At 38.0% G+C, this 15797-nt stretch overlaps 1 protein-coding gene across 1 annotated transcript in view; it reads right to left on the bottom strand.

Moving 5' to 3' along the window:
- THSD7B (thrombospondin type 1 domain containing 7B) overlaps positions 1–15797 on the bottom strand; it is an 801116-nt gene that overhangs the window by 38297 nt on the left and 747022 nt on the right. The window contains exons 17-19 of the mRNA XM_060106700.1: positions 4861–5002; positions 3343–3458; positions 888–1005 (exon numbers count right to left, since the gene is read on the bottom strand). Coding sequence (XP_059962683.1) covers positions 888–1005; positions 3343–3458; positions 4861–5002 — 376 coding nt within the window. The remainder of the gene's footprint in view (positions 1–887; positions 1006–3342; positions 3459–4860; positions 5003–15797) is intronic.

The raw sequence follows: 15797 nt of genomic DNA, 5'->3' as shown, positions 1-15797 counted from the left end.
CCTTTATGTGAGTGAAAAATTAGTCTCTAACCTATGATATGAAGCCACTGTGACTGGGGGGGTTTACCTGATACAGGAACTAATTTTACTTATAGGATACATCTTCTAAAAGCCACAGAGGCCAACATTTTTTGAATTGGTTGAACTTAGGACCTTTAAAATAAACACCGTCCCACGGGGTCAGCAGCCCCCCTGGGGTCTGCCACTGTTACTAGGCTAGTTCTTCACCCTCTGCCTCATTATAAAGGACTGATACTACTCAGCCATAAAAAAGAACGAAATAATGCCATTTGCAGCAACGTGGATGCAACTAGAGATTATCATGCTAAGTGAAGTAAGTCAGACAGAGAAAGACAAATACCATCTGGAATCTAAAATATGGCACAAATGAACCTATCTATGAAACAGAAACAGACCTACAGACATAGAGAACAGACTTGTAGTTGGTTGCCAAGGGGGAGGGGTGTGAGGGAGGGAAGGTCTGGGAGTTTGGGATGAGCAGATGTAAACTAATATATAGGATGGATAAACAACAAGGTCCTACTGTGTAGCACGGGGAACTACAGTCAATATCCTGTGATAAACCACAATGGAAAAGAATATTAAAAAAAAAGAACGCCTCATATGTGTATAACTGAGTCACCTTGCTAACAGCAGAGATTGGCACGGTATTGTAAGTCTACTGTACTTCAACAACAAAAAAGAAACATTAAAAAATAAAAAAGGACTGATAGGAGACCAGGCTCGTTCCCTCTGCTCCCCTGGGTCAGCCTCATGTGATGTCCAGCTGGCCAACATGCCTTGTCCCATGTGTCAAGCTATGGCATATGGAGAGATACTTAAAAACTAAATTGTCTTGTGGGAACCAACACAGGGAAGCCACATACCTCCATGGCCACAAGTCTGTGAGCACTCTGTCCAAGCCGTCCACCCCGAGAGCTGACAGTTGACCACGCATTCCACCAGGCAGTGAAGGCTCATCCTCTGGGGCTTCTCCAAGTTACGCTGCAGATGGGAAGGAAATATGATTGTACCGGAGAATTCACAGCAACATCAAATCAAATCACTATCCTTTTATGGGGTAATAATCTTTATTCTATGAGAATAATCTTTCTACATTTTTGTGGGGAAAAATATCCTGGCTTGTAGAAACTGATGGCAAGCCTAGAAAATGATGGCCCTTAATTCATGAAATAGAAACTTGTCAGCCCAATTTTTTTTTGATAAAATCCTCAACTTTAGAAGTAGATTGGAAGTTAAGGTACCAGGAAAGCAGGCAGTTATGTGACACAGAGATCTGTCCTGTCACTCAGCCAGCAAGGAACAAGGAGGATGCCTCACTGTTAAATTTAGGCTCCCTGCCCTCTGGATGGGCCAATAGGACATAGCTCAAACTAATAGCTACCTAGGCTAAAAAAATAAACAGAAAAAGAATAAAACTCAAATCTACAAACCATCTAAAGTTTGTAAAAAAGACCAATTAGACTAAAAACAATCATGGTCTCAATCAAGGGAAAAGTTGATGATACTGTTTCTTTTCCTCTTATCCTCTCTTAAATACACATCTAGGCAAAATTACACATTTTCTAATGGCCAAGGTAGAAGAGGTCTTAGTGAAAGAATAAATCATCCAAGAAACACAGAAAGAATAATAAAAAATTCTGTTTTAGGAATCACACACTGTGTGATTGGGGAAAATGCTAACACTCAATACAAGTTAAATATTAGCAATGTCCACAATGAGGTAAAATTAATGATTATAGAATGATTACTTGCTAAGTGGGCAAAATAGAAATGACTACATGGGATCTATGATCCATTTGAGATATACAGGTATTCTAGGTAGGTTAATTTGGGACTTTAACGTTCTTTAAATATTTGCTGGATATATGGGAATTTAGAAAGCAGAGAAACTGATTTTTCTATTAATGAATAGTTTATATCACTCTTTGTATCAAAGGGAAAGATTTATTATGTACACTAAATGTAAGATTTTCACTTATTTGGAGTTGTTGTAGATTGGTGATTTATTTGTCTTGAAGCAGACAACATCTTGAGAGGGACATGAAATTAAACAAAATGTTAAAATAAATCACTGACACTTGGTAGACAGAACTCTGCCCTGTATTAGCCAGTCTCAGCATTTCATTAAATGGGATGTTCAATTTCAGATGGTCTAGTCTCAGGGGTGGTGTTGGTCCATGGTGATACTGTTGGTTTAAAGAGATGTTATGGCAATACTTAACAAGGTTAAATCAGGATCGGTGAGGAGGGTTTTGTTCTGATTTTAATTTCCACTTGTGGACTCTTCTTACTTAAGGAGAAATAGGACAACTTTTATTTTGCTGGTTTCTGTGGAAACCTGAGCTAACTGGCCCCACCTATTTACAATTATTCCAAAGATTGTTTTAGTGATTCTTTTTTTTTTTTTTTTTTTTTTTTTTTTGCAGTACGCAGGCCTCTCACTGTTGTGGCCTCTCCCGTTGCAGAGCACAGGCTCCGGACGCGCAGGCTCAGCGGCCAAGGCTCACGGGCCTCCGCGGCATGTGGGATCCCCCCGGACCAGGGCAGGAACCCGCGTCCCCTGCATCGGCAGGCGGACTCTCAACCACTGCACCACCAGGGAAGCCCTGTTTTAGTGATTCTTATAATGGGACAGCATATGGTCATCTTTATTTCTATTAAACTGCCCCCATCGTGCATTTCACTTATATGTTGGGAAGGAAACGCCAACTTTTTGGAACAGGTTTGATTACAGTTTTTGTCCAAACTCCACAGATTTTGTCATAGGGAAAAAAAGGGAGCAATAAAATTACAAAAATTCAAAAGCCACTAATTTGAAACTTGGTAGGCAGGCATTTTGACTTACCTTGAGAAGAAAAATGCAACTGTGCGAATTACCTAGCAAACATTTGCTAAGCAAATTAGCAAAGTATTCTAATAGCAAGTGTCAGTATTCATCTTATATGCAAGGAACAGTGTTTCCTATTTAGGCAAATGAATCACACGCCCGATACAAAGAGTCATATTTAAATATTAGAGTCACCTGATGTCAATAGTTTGTTGGCAAGTAAGTTCTTTAAAATAATGGAAAAAACTATATTTTTAACGAATCCATTTCCCCAATGCAAAATGGCCTTTCCTGGTCATTTTAACTAAGTTCCAACTAGTGAGACATAACTGTATGATACTAGTACCTCTACTCTAACTGAACCTAAGCTGTGATGAGAAGAAATCAGACTGTCATTTATATCAAGCATTGTGGAGGTTGCAGACCAATATTAAAAAAACAACAACAACAAACAAAGCCATGGGTGTGGGATACAAATATACACAACCCACCTGCTCGCATTGGTCCACACTAACAGGCTTGCCATCACTGCGCACACAGCTCAGAAGGCGGGTCCTGATGCCTTGCCCACAGGTTGCATTTTCATTCAGCTGGCACGTGCTCCACTCTACAGGCACAGGGTCACCACACTGAGTTTCAAAGTTATGACCATGTGAGCAAAGTACAACACACCTTTGATTCTCTGCATTGGTGGAGAAGGAGAGTGTGCACAGAATCCTAAAACCACTTTCAAGTGGCTTCTAAAAGCATCCTGCGATTCTTTTATTGAAAAACAATCAGATCACCAAATAACAAAGTGAGCTACCTTCCCAAGTTTGGTTTCTTGAGGTCAAAAGCCAAATAATTTTTAGAAACCATCTCATAGTTGGCTGAGGTAGGAAAAGAGAAACACTAAGCACAAGAGCAAAGGAAAACCAGTTCGGAATCATCTACTTGCTGGGGATAATTGAGAGAGGAAAAAAACCCAACAACAACCAGAAATGATGCTAGTCTTTGATGTAAACTTGAAGATGTTTTCGAGGAATAAATATAATTTTCTAAATCATTTGGTATATTTGGTACAGTGGAGCCAAGAGAGGTACCCCAGAAGGGAAAGAGGGCAAGATATATGGACTATTTCAGGAACTCCCATTTTAAGAAAATTATTCTCTCATGAGAGAAGTTTTTGTCAATTTGGCTAATTGTATTACAAACTGGATACCAGGAGTTAGAATAAACCATCCCATAACTAATTCTTTTTAAAAAATCTTATTTTGTTGTTGTGGGTAGAAAAAAAAAGATCCTAAATCATATACAGTAAGAACCTATCTAAGGAGATTTTTCATATTTGGTAGATGATCTAAGAGCTTAATTGGAAGAGCAAAGCCATGTATAGTAAAATCAGCATTTTAAAGACATGCTCTTCCAGTAAAGGAAATTTTACTGTATTTCTTAAAAAATTATTATGAAAACTAATGATCTGAAGGACCTTTCACTAAAGAAAAAGGGAAAATACACCAGGTCCATGTTCACCTCTAAAGACAATCAGACAGCCCCATAGAATTCCCTAGGAGGTTCTCCACACGAGAAATCTTGGTAGTGCCGCTGTGTCCTCAGGGGGGAGTTAGTTTCAGGAAAAGGCCATTGTTTTGCCTCTGCAGGCATGTGGCCATTTGGTCATCAGTACTGAACTCGATGCTGAGACAACCGGTTCCACATTTCATGGCATTCTGTGTGTCTGCCGCTGCAGGGAATGGCAGGGAGCAGATCAATGTGACTACACAGTCCTTTGGTATCAGACACCAAGCCCGGTGGTGCCCAGGAGAAACCTGAGCTCTGTCTGAATGAGGAGGCTGTGGTGATTTTCAGTGCCTCTAAAACATCCCTATCCAGTCACCGCCCCCATTCATCCTTCGTGAGCCCCATAGAGCAAGTACATCACAAGCTTGAATTTCTTGAAATAACAAAACCCACGGACCAGCTCCATTCTATGACAGCTTGGTTCCTTGCTTCGTGGTTTTCAACCGTACCTGTTAGATTGTACTGGAACTGGAAGCAATTTTCATTGAGGAGGCAGGGCCGCACCTGTGAGTCTTCAGCGCACGTCCTTGAGCTCAGAGAGGGCCTCAGCAGATGGCGGGTTCTTCTCTGCGTTGTGTGTGGATCACACGACTATGAAAATCAAAGAGCAGGCAGAGTTAGAAAGGACCCCGTGTTTGTTGATAAATTCTATGTGCGTATCTGTATACACGGAGACACACGTACAGCAGCCACAGGGTAGAGACTGTTGAGACTATGAAACAGAATATTTAGAAAATAAAACCGTTATGGGATTCAACGTAAATAGTTTTTGGGGTTTTCACCTGACAGCTCTTTCTTGTTCTACATTACGATGAAGCCTACATTTCTATCTCCCATGTATAGTTAGGCACATGAGACTATTTTCATCCATTAAACACTCTCTATTCTAAAATTCGTCTGCCATGTAGCAAGAGATGAATGCATTTTGATGTTTCAATGAATGAAAAAAAGGAAGGTAATGTCCCTTGTGCCCTCAGATAGTCTAGCCCAATAGAAATAATCACACAGAACATTTTAATGAGAAAATCATTTAAAAAAAAAACAGAGAGAGGGAATTATGAAATCAATATTGCCAATATACCAAAACTTTCCTCTTATTTGGGAGGCCCTCTGATCCACAGAAGATGAGCCACTGCATGCTGTTGCCCTTTCAGCAAAATAAATGTACAAATATGAACTTCAAAGATCTCCTGCAAAAATCAAAATCTACCCAGGGGTCTCACATGTCCTCTTATAGCCTCAACTTATATGACATTCTTGAGCCAGGTAAAGCTACCTGCTACCTGTCATCCATCTGCTCTACTTACAGAGGGCCTTCAGAAGTTCCCCCCTACTGGAATAATCTCCTTTCAGGTGTCCTAAATCCTATACTATTTCTTCTTTAGAACACTAACCAAGGCTTCATCATTGACAGTCTTTCTCTTAAGAATGACAGATCCTTCTCTTCCTTCCTAAGCAACCCATGCTGAAGAGCACAGGCTTTGATTCTAAATATAAACATATATGTTCCACCTGCCCTTATATGATCATTCTTTGTTTCTTTATTACTCCATCTCCTTTTCTTTATAAACTCTTTGAAGGCATGATGGATCATGATTTCTACTTCCCATATCACTCCCTGAAAATCTTGGTATACATTTTACCCAAAGTGGTTGTTCAATAAACACCATTAAATATGGTCACAATGTAATTCCAGACCCAGAAACCTCGGGCACATAGATGTTTAAGCCACAGGAAAAAGAAAAGTCTCTGAAGTGATGTCATCAAATCATCATTTCCATATTTGGGATGTTTTGTTTATTTTTTTATTCCTTTACCTTTTCAGATATTGTAGCAAGAACAACCTGTAAACTTAATCTTGGCTGTTAATCAAAATGATAATGTTGGATGGCACTGAAATATGCAGAAAAATGCCACAAAAGTCTCTTCTAATTTTAAATGTTTAGAGCCATTGAAACACATTTACTATCCATGTGGCTTTATAGTTGAATCATCTGTCAATACTTTTAAAGTCAGTTTATGTTTTAATTGTATCAAATTGTCTCTAGATGATCAAGAAGAGCCATTGAAATCAGGTAATTATTCTGAATTATCTGAAAAGGAATCCCATGCTAAATGCTTACAAATAATTTCTTATTAGTTCACCAATTTGTTTGTTCTCATGGGAAGGAATAATAACTTAAATGATTTACCAATGAAAGAAAATGAAAGTATCTTAAAAGCTGATTAGTGTTCTACTACTTTTCTACCTTATAAAAGTCAATTAATGTTTGAACCAAAGGAGCACGTGTAATGATTATGAACCTGCTTAGTCTAAATGATCAAATAAAGCAAAAGAGAAAAGAACATACACACACATAAACATGAACACACAATTGAGATTACTATGTAACCTTGAACAATTCACTTATATATTCTGTGTCTTAGTTCTTCATCTAGACCTGGGTGAGAAAGGAGTTTGAAGAAGACAGAGGCATAATTTGATAGTCTTGAAGAATACCTTCCCTCAGACCTCATAGCTTTTCAGTCTCTAAGTCTGCTGAATATGTTTTTAAGATGATACCCTCTCTCTGCCTGTCATTCATAGCCATGTAGACTTTAATTATCACTTTCTAGAAATTAATATACTGAAAACCAACACTGCAGCTAACTGTCTTACTAATGCTATCCATAGAAACAGGCAAAGAAGAGGCGCAGATGACTGAAATCCACAAACACAATCCAACCTAATCTCAGGTGATATTTGTACATTCCACCTTTTAAAATTGCGCTAGTGCTGCTAACAAGTCATAGATTGACTTATTGTGTCTCCTCACTCCTTTCTCTTCATTAGCTATTTATTGGAAGTTCATAAGATAATGAATAGGTCACTAGGGAGATGAGGGTGGGCTAAGAAAAAAAGAATGACAGAGGAGGCTTACACCCAGATGATTTCTTTATTGGATCAAGACTCTTCAAATATAAACTGGGATCTTTTCTCCCCTAGAGTATTTATACAAAGACATACTGTCAACTTCCTGAATAGAGAAGTGAGAAACTAATGTGTTGATAACTAACCGAAAGTCAACTTTGGACCAGTCTCATTATAAAGGACAAAGTTATATAGCTAAAGTTTATTTGCTAGGGAAGGAGATGACCAATAAGAACCAGTAGAATCTGGTACATAAGCCCCTTTATGAGACTAGATTTTTGAACTCTGAAAACCAGCACTTACCTTAAAGTTCAATCCTTCATTATGACACTGTGCCTTCACACCTTTTGTTCTCTCTAGCAACAAGGCCTTTACCCCTGGGCCTGACCTAAATATTTGTATTCATCTGTCAAAATTAAATCAGATATTCCCTCTGAGAGCCTCCACTGACTTCCTTGTACTCTTATAAATGGAATCACCACGTGTAGTAAACATGTCCACTGCACTAGTATTGATATGTGTGTATTCCTTCCAATGGGCTATTTGGAGAGCATGTGTCTTAATTTTCTTGGACATTGAGAGCCTTGTTCTGTGTCTGACATACAGTATGTAAATAAAAAATATTTGGTGGTGTAGGATAATTTGGTTCTTTCTGGGCAATAAGATTGGATTTTTGTAAGCTGCCATTAGCAGACAAAAGGTCAACCCTCGACTATGATCACACTGTCTAAATGTAAGGGTTCCCCATAGGTCTGTATCTCTGATAAAATGAGAATATAATATTTTCTCTCCTTCCCATACTTTTTCTATAAAATCCAAATGGTATTTCCCAGAATAATAGTCTATCATTAAATTAATAAATTATACCAGTAAATGAGTTTTTAATTTACCCATATAAAATAACAGACAATTTAGATGATTTATCTTCAATAAATCCAACTAAGAATGTATAATTTGATATTTTTATCACAACATTGAACTATTAACAATGACAGTTTAATAAAACTTGGCATAAATCCAGGTACCTGTGAATTGAAGTCACTCTGTAAATTTCTTGTCTTGAGATAAGCATGACTCCCCAAGGCCTGGCCTTGTCAGCGCCCATCAGATATTGAAACCCAAGGCCTCTACTCTGTTCCGGGGTATCTATGATAATTCTGAGAGTGTCTCTCCCTCATTTAGCCAATTAGCCCCATTGTCAGTCAGTAGTTCTGCTTTCTCTCTTTCATGAGGCAAAAAAACCAAAACAACAACAAAAAAAACCATTGCAATGCTTTGTAAGGAAATTTTTGAATGAAACTAAACCCTGATTCTCAAAGGTTGATAAGAGAAAACCTCTAGGATAGAAAAATTGCCTGAAGAATGTTACTCATGCCTCTCTTGTTTAAAATATTTCTCAGAGATTCTGAGAAACTCATTACAGGCATAAAAAATAAACATTCTTGGTATATCATAATGCAACAAAGAGAGCAAAGTCAAAACCATACAGACTATATGCTCAGTAAAATTAAGTGACAAGTTGTCTCCACAAACCTCAAACTATGAACAGGTGGGGACCAATGACCAAAGTTATGGAATCTGTGTGATATCAGCATCCAGCAGGAGAAAGAAGAAGGTAAAAATGGGGCATCTGACATACCCAAGAATAACAAAGTGGAAGACTAAACCTGGGAGTAGGAGATTTTTACATTCTCCCAAAGCAGGTGAATATAAGGAATCCGTGGAGAGATCAGTAGGTGATTATCAGTTTGGGCAAAGTTTCTCCTTACAGTAGTACTTCCACAAGTAAATGAGAAAGGATGAAAGAATTGGCAGGTTGCCATTTAGCATTTCCTAAATGATAAAGAGTTTAGGCTTTGACCATCAATGATAGCCAAGCACATAAAAAGGGATAACCACACCCTGCACGCCTCCTGAAAAAGAGCACATCTTCTATGAAGGAGTCTTGCCAAAGACCCGAATCTGATTAACTCTCTGCATCCAACTTCCAATTTATGGGAAATTCCAGGACAGAGGAACATGTTAAACTTCACCACAGGGATGCAATATAAGAGACAGACTGGGAAATTCAATAGGAAAGGTGACCTGTTTCCTTACCAATAAATTGCTGGAAGAAAAAAAAGAAAGAAATGGAAGAAGCTAGATTAAAAGAGATTTAAAGACATACATAAAAACAAGCTTGAACTTAATGGCTAGCCCACACAGATTACAGATCTAAAGAAAAAGTAAGAAAAAAGATTATCATAGAAGTCTGTGCAGAGTTGCCTTTTGAGGGAAGTGAGGAGGTTATAACCTGTGAAGCTTTTTGTATGTCACTGGCAAGTTTCTATCTCCTAACCTGGGTGGCTACTTCAAGAGTGTTTACCTGATTAAACTGTACAATTTGTTTTACATGGTTTTCTGTATTTGTGTTAAAATTAGTATTTTAAAACATTTTAAAAAGTTATCTATCCTATCATCCTTGGAAAATTTAGGTTTCTTTTCATTATGGGATTTGATAGTCTCCTGATAGCAGTCTTTCCCGAAGTATGTCATTTTCTACAGTGTGTTGTTAATAGGCGCCGAGAGAGAAGAGTTTCACAGTCAAATGCATTTAGGAAATATTGAGCTAAATAGTGCTAAACAAGGATCTTTGTAATAGATCTTTACTATGCTTTTACAGAGTCTTCTATTAAGGCATCAAAATCTATTCTCTCCTTTCTTCCAGGGCACAGGAGTAGACCATATATCCCAGCCTTCCTTGCAGGTGGGTGTGACCAGGTAACTGAGTTCTGACAAATGAAAGGTAAGTAGGAGGCTATGTGTGACACTCCACCTCTCACCCTAAAACCTCCCACATGCTTTCCTCCATGCTCTTCACCCTCTCCAGGGATCTGGAACAGTGATAACTGGAATGGCTTTGAAAGCCAAGCTTGAAGATGGCAGACACTCCATTAGCCTGGATCCCAGGATGACTGTGTGGGGAAGAGTGTCCTATCCCTACCAGGAAATCCCACTTAGGACTGTTTGCTGGGAGATAAATAAAATTTTATTCCATTTCAACAGTTAGAATTTGGGGTTGTTTTTGCAAATAATCTATTATTATACTATACATTGTGATTCTCTCAGAGTCTCAAACTTTTATGTATCCATTTAGCATTCCACATAACACATTTTGGGAAGCATGGACTTGCAGATTTGAAGATATAAATGAACAGGAAATTCTTCATAAATTACAAATTTATTAATTTATTATCTATATGAATCAATTGCTCTCCTTAAGAACTCTTCTAGTAAGGTTTCCTTTCACTATTTTTTTTTTTTTTGGCCATGCCATGCAGCTGTGGGATCTTAGTTCCCTGACCAGGATAGAAGCCGGGCCCTCGGCAGTGAAAGTGCAGAGTCCTAACCACTGGACTGCCAGGGAATTCCCTCCATTTACTTTAAACAAATAGTTTTTGAGAAAACATTAAATGCAAGGCACTGTACCAATGAATAAAACATCATCTCAGGGAGGATTTTTCTTTTATGCTTTGGATTTCCAAGAGATCATGCCTTGTCTCCCCCATAGATTTACATTTTAAAAGAACATTTTAATGTTTTAGAAGGAAATACAGTTTTTCATCTTCCCTATAAAACAAAGGTGTTTACTAAATTTGCCTCTGAGGAAGTTAAGTTTAATTTACTAATTTGTGTCTGTTGTAAGGTAAGGTAGCAGGTGAGACCGATCTAGGTCATCTGAAGAGGTTGTTTTTGCAAACTTCAAGTTATGACATATTAGTGGGTTGTGAACACACTATTAATAACTAATAATTTTATAGTGCTTACTATGTGCCGGTCACTGTTCTAAGTTCTCTAAGTCATTTCATCCTCATAACAGCCTTGTAAGGTAGATATATTATTTCCCCCATTTTACTGATAGCACAGAATAGTTTAGTAATTTCATCAATATCACACAGCTAGAAAAGGGAAAAGCCAAGATTTCAACCCCATCAGTCCAATACTACAGTCCATGTGGACTATGTTCTCAGTTTAGTGGGTAAAAATCAGCACTTTTAAAACTGATAGAGCATAGCATGGAATATGTCTGTCATATACGCAGGGTGAGAATTATTTCATGAAACTGTTATTTCTGAGATATATATATATATATATATATATATATATATATATATACACATGTGTATATATATATGTATATGTATACACACACACACATACATATATATATATATATATATCCAGAAGTAAGTGATGATGTATGTGATCATTTGTGATATAAAATCTATTTCTTACAGTGTGTCATGGTCGAAAATGTTTAAAAGCCACCAATCTAATAAAAAATGCTTATCAAAAGAACTTTTCGATTAAATAGACTGTCATGATCATTATTGCAAAACTGCTTTTTCCATTATGTAGGTATGTGGTTTTTATTTTGCAAGTATAAACTATTACTCTTTTTAAGAGGTGGATGTTCATCCTATTTTTCATTCTACAGTATTTCTATCAAAAAAACTCTTTTATTCTTTAAATACCAGGATTAATTTCAGGATAGAACAATTATTAAGTTTGTATCTATAAAACCCACATTTATTTTCAATTACATGGGATCAAAAGCACAAATGTGATTCTTAAATGTAAACCTGTAAGAAAAATGAATTTATTAAACATATCCTTTCCCATAGAAAATGGGTATGGGGGTAGGTTGATGCCTGTGCTCCATCTAGATAAATTGGACCTAACCAGAGGGAGAGCAAAGGGGATGCCTGAGCCAACTCTTCATGTATTAGAAGAGCACTTCCATTCAGATTTATTCCCTTTCACAGGATTGTGACAGAATAAAAAGTGGAGTCAAAACTCAGAAAAAAACAAAAATCAAACAAACAAAATTCAGAAACCACTGTTCCCCATTTAGGCATGAGCTAATACACAGTGATCTTAGCCCTAAGGGTGTTCTCCCACAGTAAGGCACAAAGAACATTCCAGCACCTGTGATTTCACTCCTCTCATCTAACGATCTGGGCATTCTCTTAACCTTAGCCAACCTCTTCTGCAGATACACCCAGTACTAGAGTAGTGGTTCTCCAAATGTAGTCCCAGTACTGTACCAGCTGCATCAACATCACCTGGGCACTTGTTATAAAGACAAATTATGGATCCCATCCCAGACCCAATGAATCAAAAACTCTGGGTGAGGGAACCCCCAGCAACACCAGGGGTGGGGTTCAGCAACGTGTGTTTTAAGAAGCCCTCCAGGTGATTCTGATATACTCTGTAGTTTGAAAGCCACTGTCTTTGAACCACTGTTTGAACTTTCTATGTATAACAAACTCCTAATTTTCCATACCCCAGCATCTTCCTCTAGTCTTTCCTATCCTTTTCAATGGCAACTCCAGCCATCCAGAGGCTCAGGTCAAAAACTCTGGAGTCAGCTTTGATTCTTATTTACCTTACACCTTATAACTATAGCCTGAGTAGATCCTTTCAGCTCTAACTTCAAAGTAAAATCCATGATCCAGCTGCTTCTCATCCTCTGCACCAATCCTACCCTGGTCAAAGTCACCATCACCTTTCACTTCGATTATAACAATAAGCTCCTATCTGATTCTGCCCTTCCCATTCGATGACTATGTTGAACTACGGCACCAGAATTATCCTTTTAAAATAATTCAAGTTAGATCATGTAACTCCTCTGTGCCACACTCTTCAGTGATTTCCCAACTTAGCCTGAAAACCAAGTCCTTTTCTCAGGCCTACAAAGTCCTGCCCAGTCTGGTGCAGCACTGCATGTGAATGCTCATGGCCTTCTATGCTCCTTGTACATGGCTTCATAAACCACTTCCTAGTTGTTCCTGGACAGCTCCAAGCACTCTTTGTCTCAGGGCTTTTGTTCTTGCTGTTCCCTCTGCCTGCAATGCTCTTCCTCCCACACCTGCATGATTTGCCCCCTTACTTCCTTCAGGCCCCTGCACAAATGCTCCGCTACTTGAGAGGCTTTCTTTGACCAGGCTATATAAAAACATCAGCAACTCTTCCATATCACTCTTTGTTTCCCTATAGATTTTTTCTTCTCCATATCACTTACCACTACCTGATATGCTATATACTAACTTGGTGTTTTTTGATGTGTTTTGTTTGTTTTTAATTATCTCTCTCCCCTGTATTAGAACGTAAGCTCTGTGAGGCCTGGAACTCCTAGAGGAAAACATAGGCAGAACACTCTTTGACATAAATTGCAGTAATATTTTTTGGATCCATATCCTTAAATAAAGGAAATAAAAATGAAAATAAACAAATGGGACCTGATGAAACTTAAAAGCTTTTGCACAGCAGAGGAAACTATTGACAAAATGAAAAGACAACCTACTGAATGGGAGAAAATATTTGCAAATGATATGACCAATAAGGCATTAATATTCAACATATGTAAACAGCTCATACAATTTAACATAAAAAAAAACAAAAAAAAAACCCAATTAAAAAATGGGCAGAAGAACTGAATAGACATTTTGCCACAGAGGAAATGCAGATGGCCAACAGGCCTATGAAAAGATGCTCAACATCACTAATCATCATGGAAATGCAAATCAAAACCACAAGATATTCTCACTGATTACTGATATTTCCAGTACCTGGAATATGCCCAAGCCCATAAAAAATACTCAATAAATAGATTTCCACAAACAGTGTATGAGTGAGTGACAACCCACACCTTGCAAGGGCACTGTGGCCTTCTCATTGTCTCAAACAGAAAAAAACATTGACCACTTAGTCTCTCCAGGACTTTGGGATATTTAATGAGTCAAATGAAATTAATGAATGTAAGCATTCTGAGTTCTGGAAATTTTGGATTTTGCAAGTGCAGCGTACTCTTATTATTACTGTATTTTGCACAGGTCAAAAGCATACAACAAAGGAATATTTACTATGACATCATAGCAAACATGATCAGAAATTAAAATACTGTAAACTAAAATTACCGGTCAATCAGAAGGGCCACAGGTTGAATTCCTGGGTCCTACAATGATTGGCTCTGTTTCTTCTGATACTTTACCCTAGATTTGAGGGGTCCAAAGAGATATGCAAACCTATGTATAGCAGAATAGCCTCTTATAGCTTCTGCTTGTCTTTCGAGAGATTAAATGGATAATAACAATAGAGACTGAGACTATATTCTGGATGTGGCCCTATCCCCCAAATAATAGCAAAAGGCAACACTTATAGTATGAAGACACACCTAGCATTGTGGTGAACATTCCGTGAGATTATCTCCTTAAAGCCCTTCAACCTCCCAATGATCTAGGTGTATTTTGAATATCCTTGTTTTTACAGATGATAACATTGAAGGTCAAAGAATAAAACAACTTTATAGTAGGTGCTCAAATCAGGATTTACATCTGGCAGGGCCCTTTGCCCCTCAGTATCTTCAACTGTTCTGCTTGAGAAGTAGCAGTATTTGTGGACCATGTTGAGGTGGGGACAGTGGGTAAAACAATGCATCACAGTTTCACTGTGATTACTGTGGTTATATGATATGTGGTTGTTGTGACTGCTATTTATTTTAACCTGAAAAACATTTAGTATGGACAATGGTAATGAGAGATGGAAAGGAGAGAGAGAACAGACACAAGGAACTATGGCTTATAAACCAACCAAAAAGCCAGGCAAATCACAGACTAAAGAATGGGAGAGTCAAGCTAAGGTTAGGACAATAAATAAGGCTTACTGCCTGCCTTTGAGGAGCCTCTGGTTCATGAAAGATGTTCCCAGTCTAGAGGCTGGCTTGTCAGATTTAGGGAGTTAATAGGAAGGAGTGCCAGACACGTGTCTTAGTATAATGGGACTGACAAGAGCAGGGGCAGGAGCTACGATATCATCAAGATGATATAATGTTCCTGGTAAGGCTTTGCTGGACAACTGCAAAGAGGAAGTTAGGATGACACATAAATATCAGGAGATCTTTGCTTAGCTAAGATGTTTGGGTAAAAATTTTATAATGGTCAGGGACAACCCCACATAGTTCTTTCGGCTGGTATTTTATGACACCAAGGAGTTGTGAAGGTACATATTTATAATCCAATCAGAGGCCTTGGAACAGATGAGTGATGTATGGCATATCCAATCAGAAAATCCTACTGTCACCTATTTATATTATTGTTGGGGCTTGGGGGAATGAAGAAAAGAGAATGGCCTAAACACAAGCCAAAATACTTTCAAAGTCATGAAAGAGAAAGAAAGATGGAAGAGACTTAAAGAGATATGCTTAGTGAATGCAGTATGGTTTGGAGCCTGTAATGAAAGGAATGTAAATGCTATAGAGGGCATTATTTTGACCATTGAGAACATGGGAATATGGCCTACAGATTAGCTATAAGTATTGTGTCAATGTTCTATTTCCTGAATTCCTTGACTATTCTGTGATTATGTTAGAAAATATCCTTGTACTTAGGAAATGCGTACTGAATTAACAATATTATGGGGTAAAGGGGCATGATG

Source organism: Mesoplodon densirostris, chromosome 8 (assembly GCF_025265405.1).
Source record: "Mesoplodon densirostris isolate mMesDen1 chromosome 8, mMesDen1 primary haplotype, whole genome shotgun sequence".
In the NCBI taxonomy this organism is placed as follows: Eukaryota; Metazoa; Chordata; class Mammalia; order Artiodactyla; family Ziphiidae; genus Mesoplodon; species Mesoplodon densirostris.
Note: the sequence above shows the minus strand (reverse complement) of the source record. Positions and strands in the feature narration are given on the sequence as shown.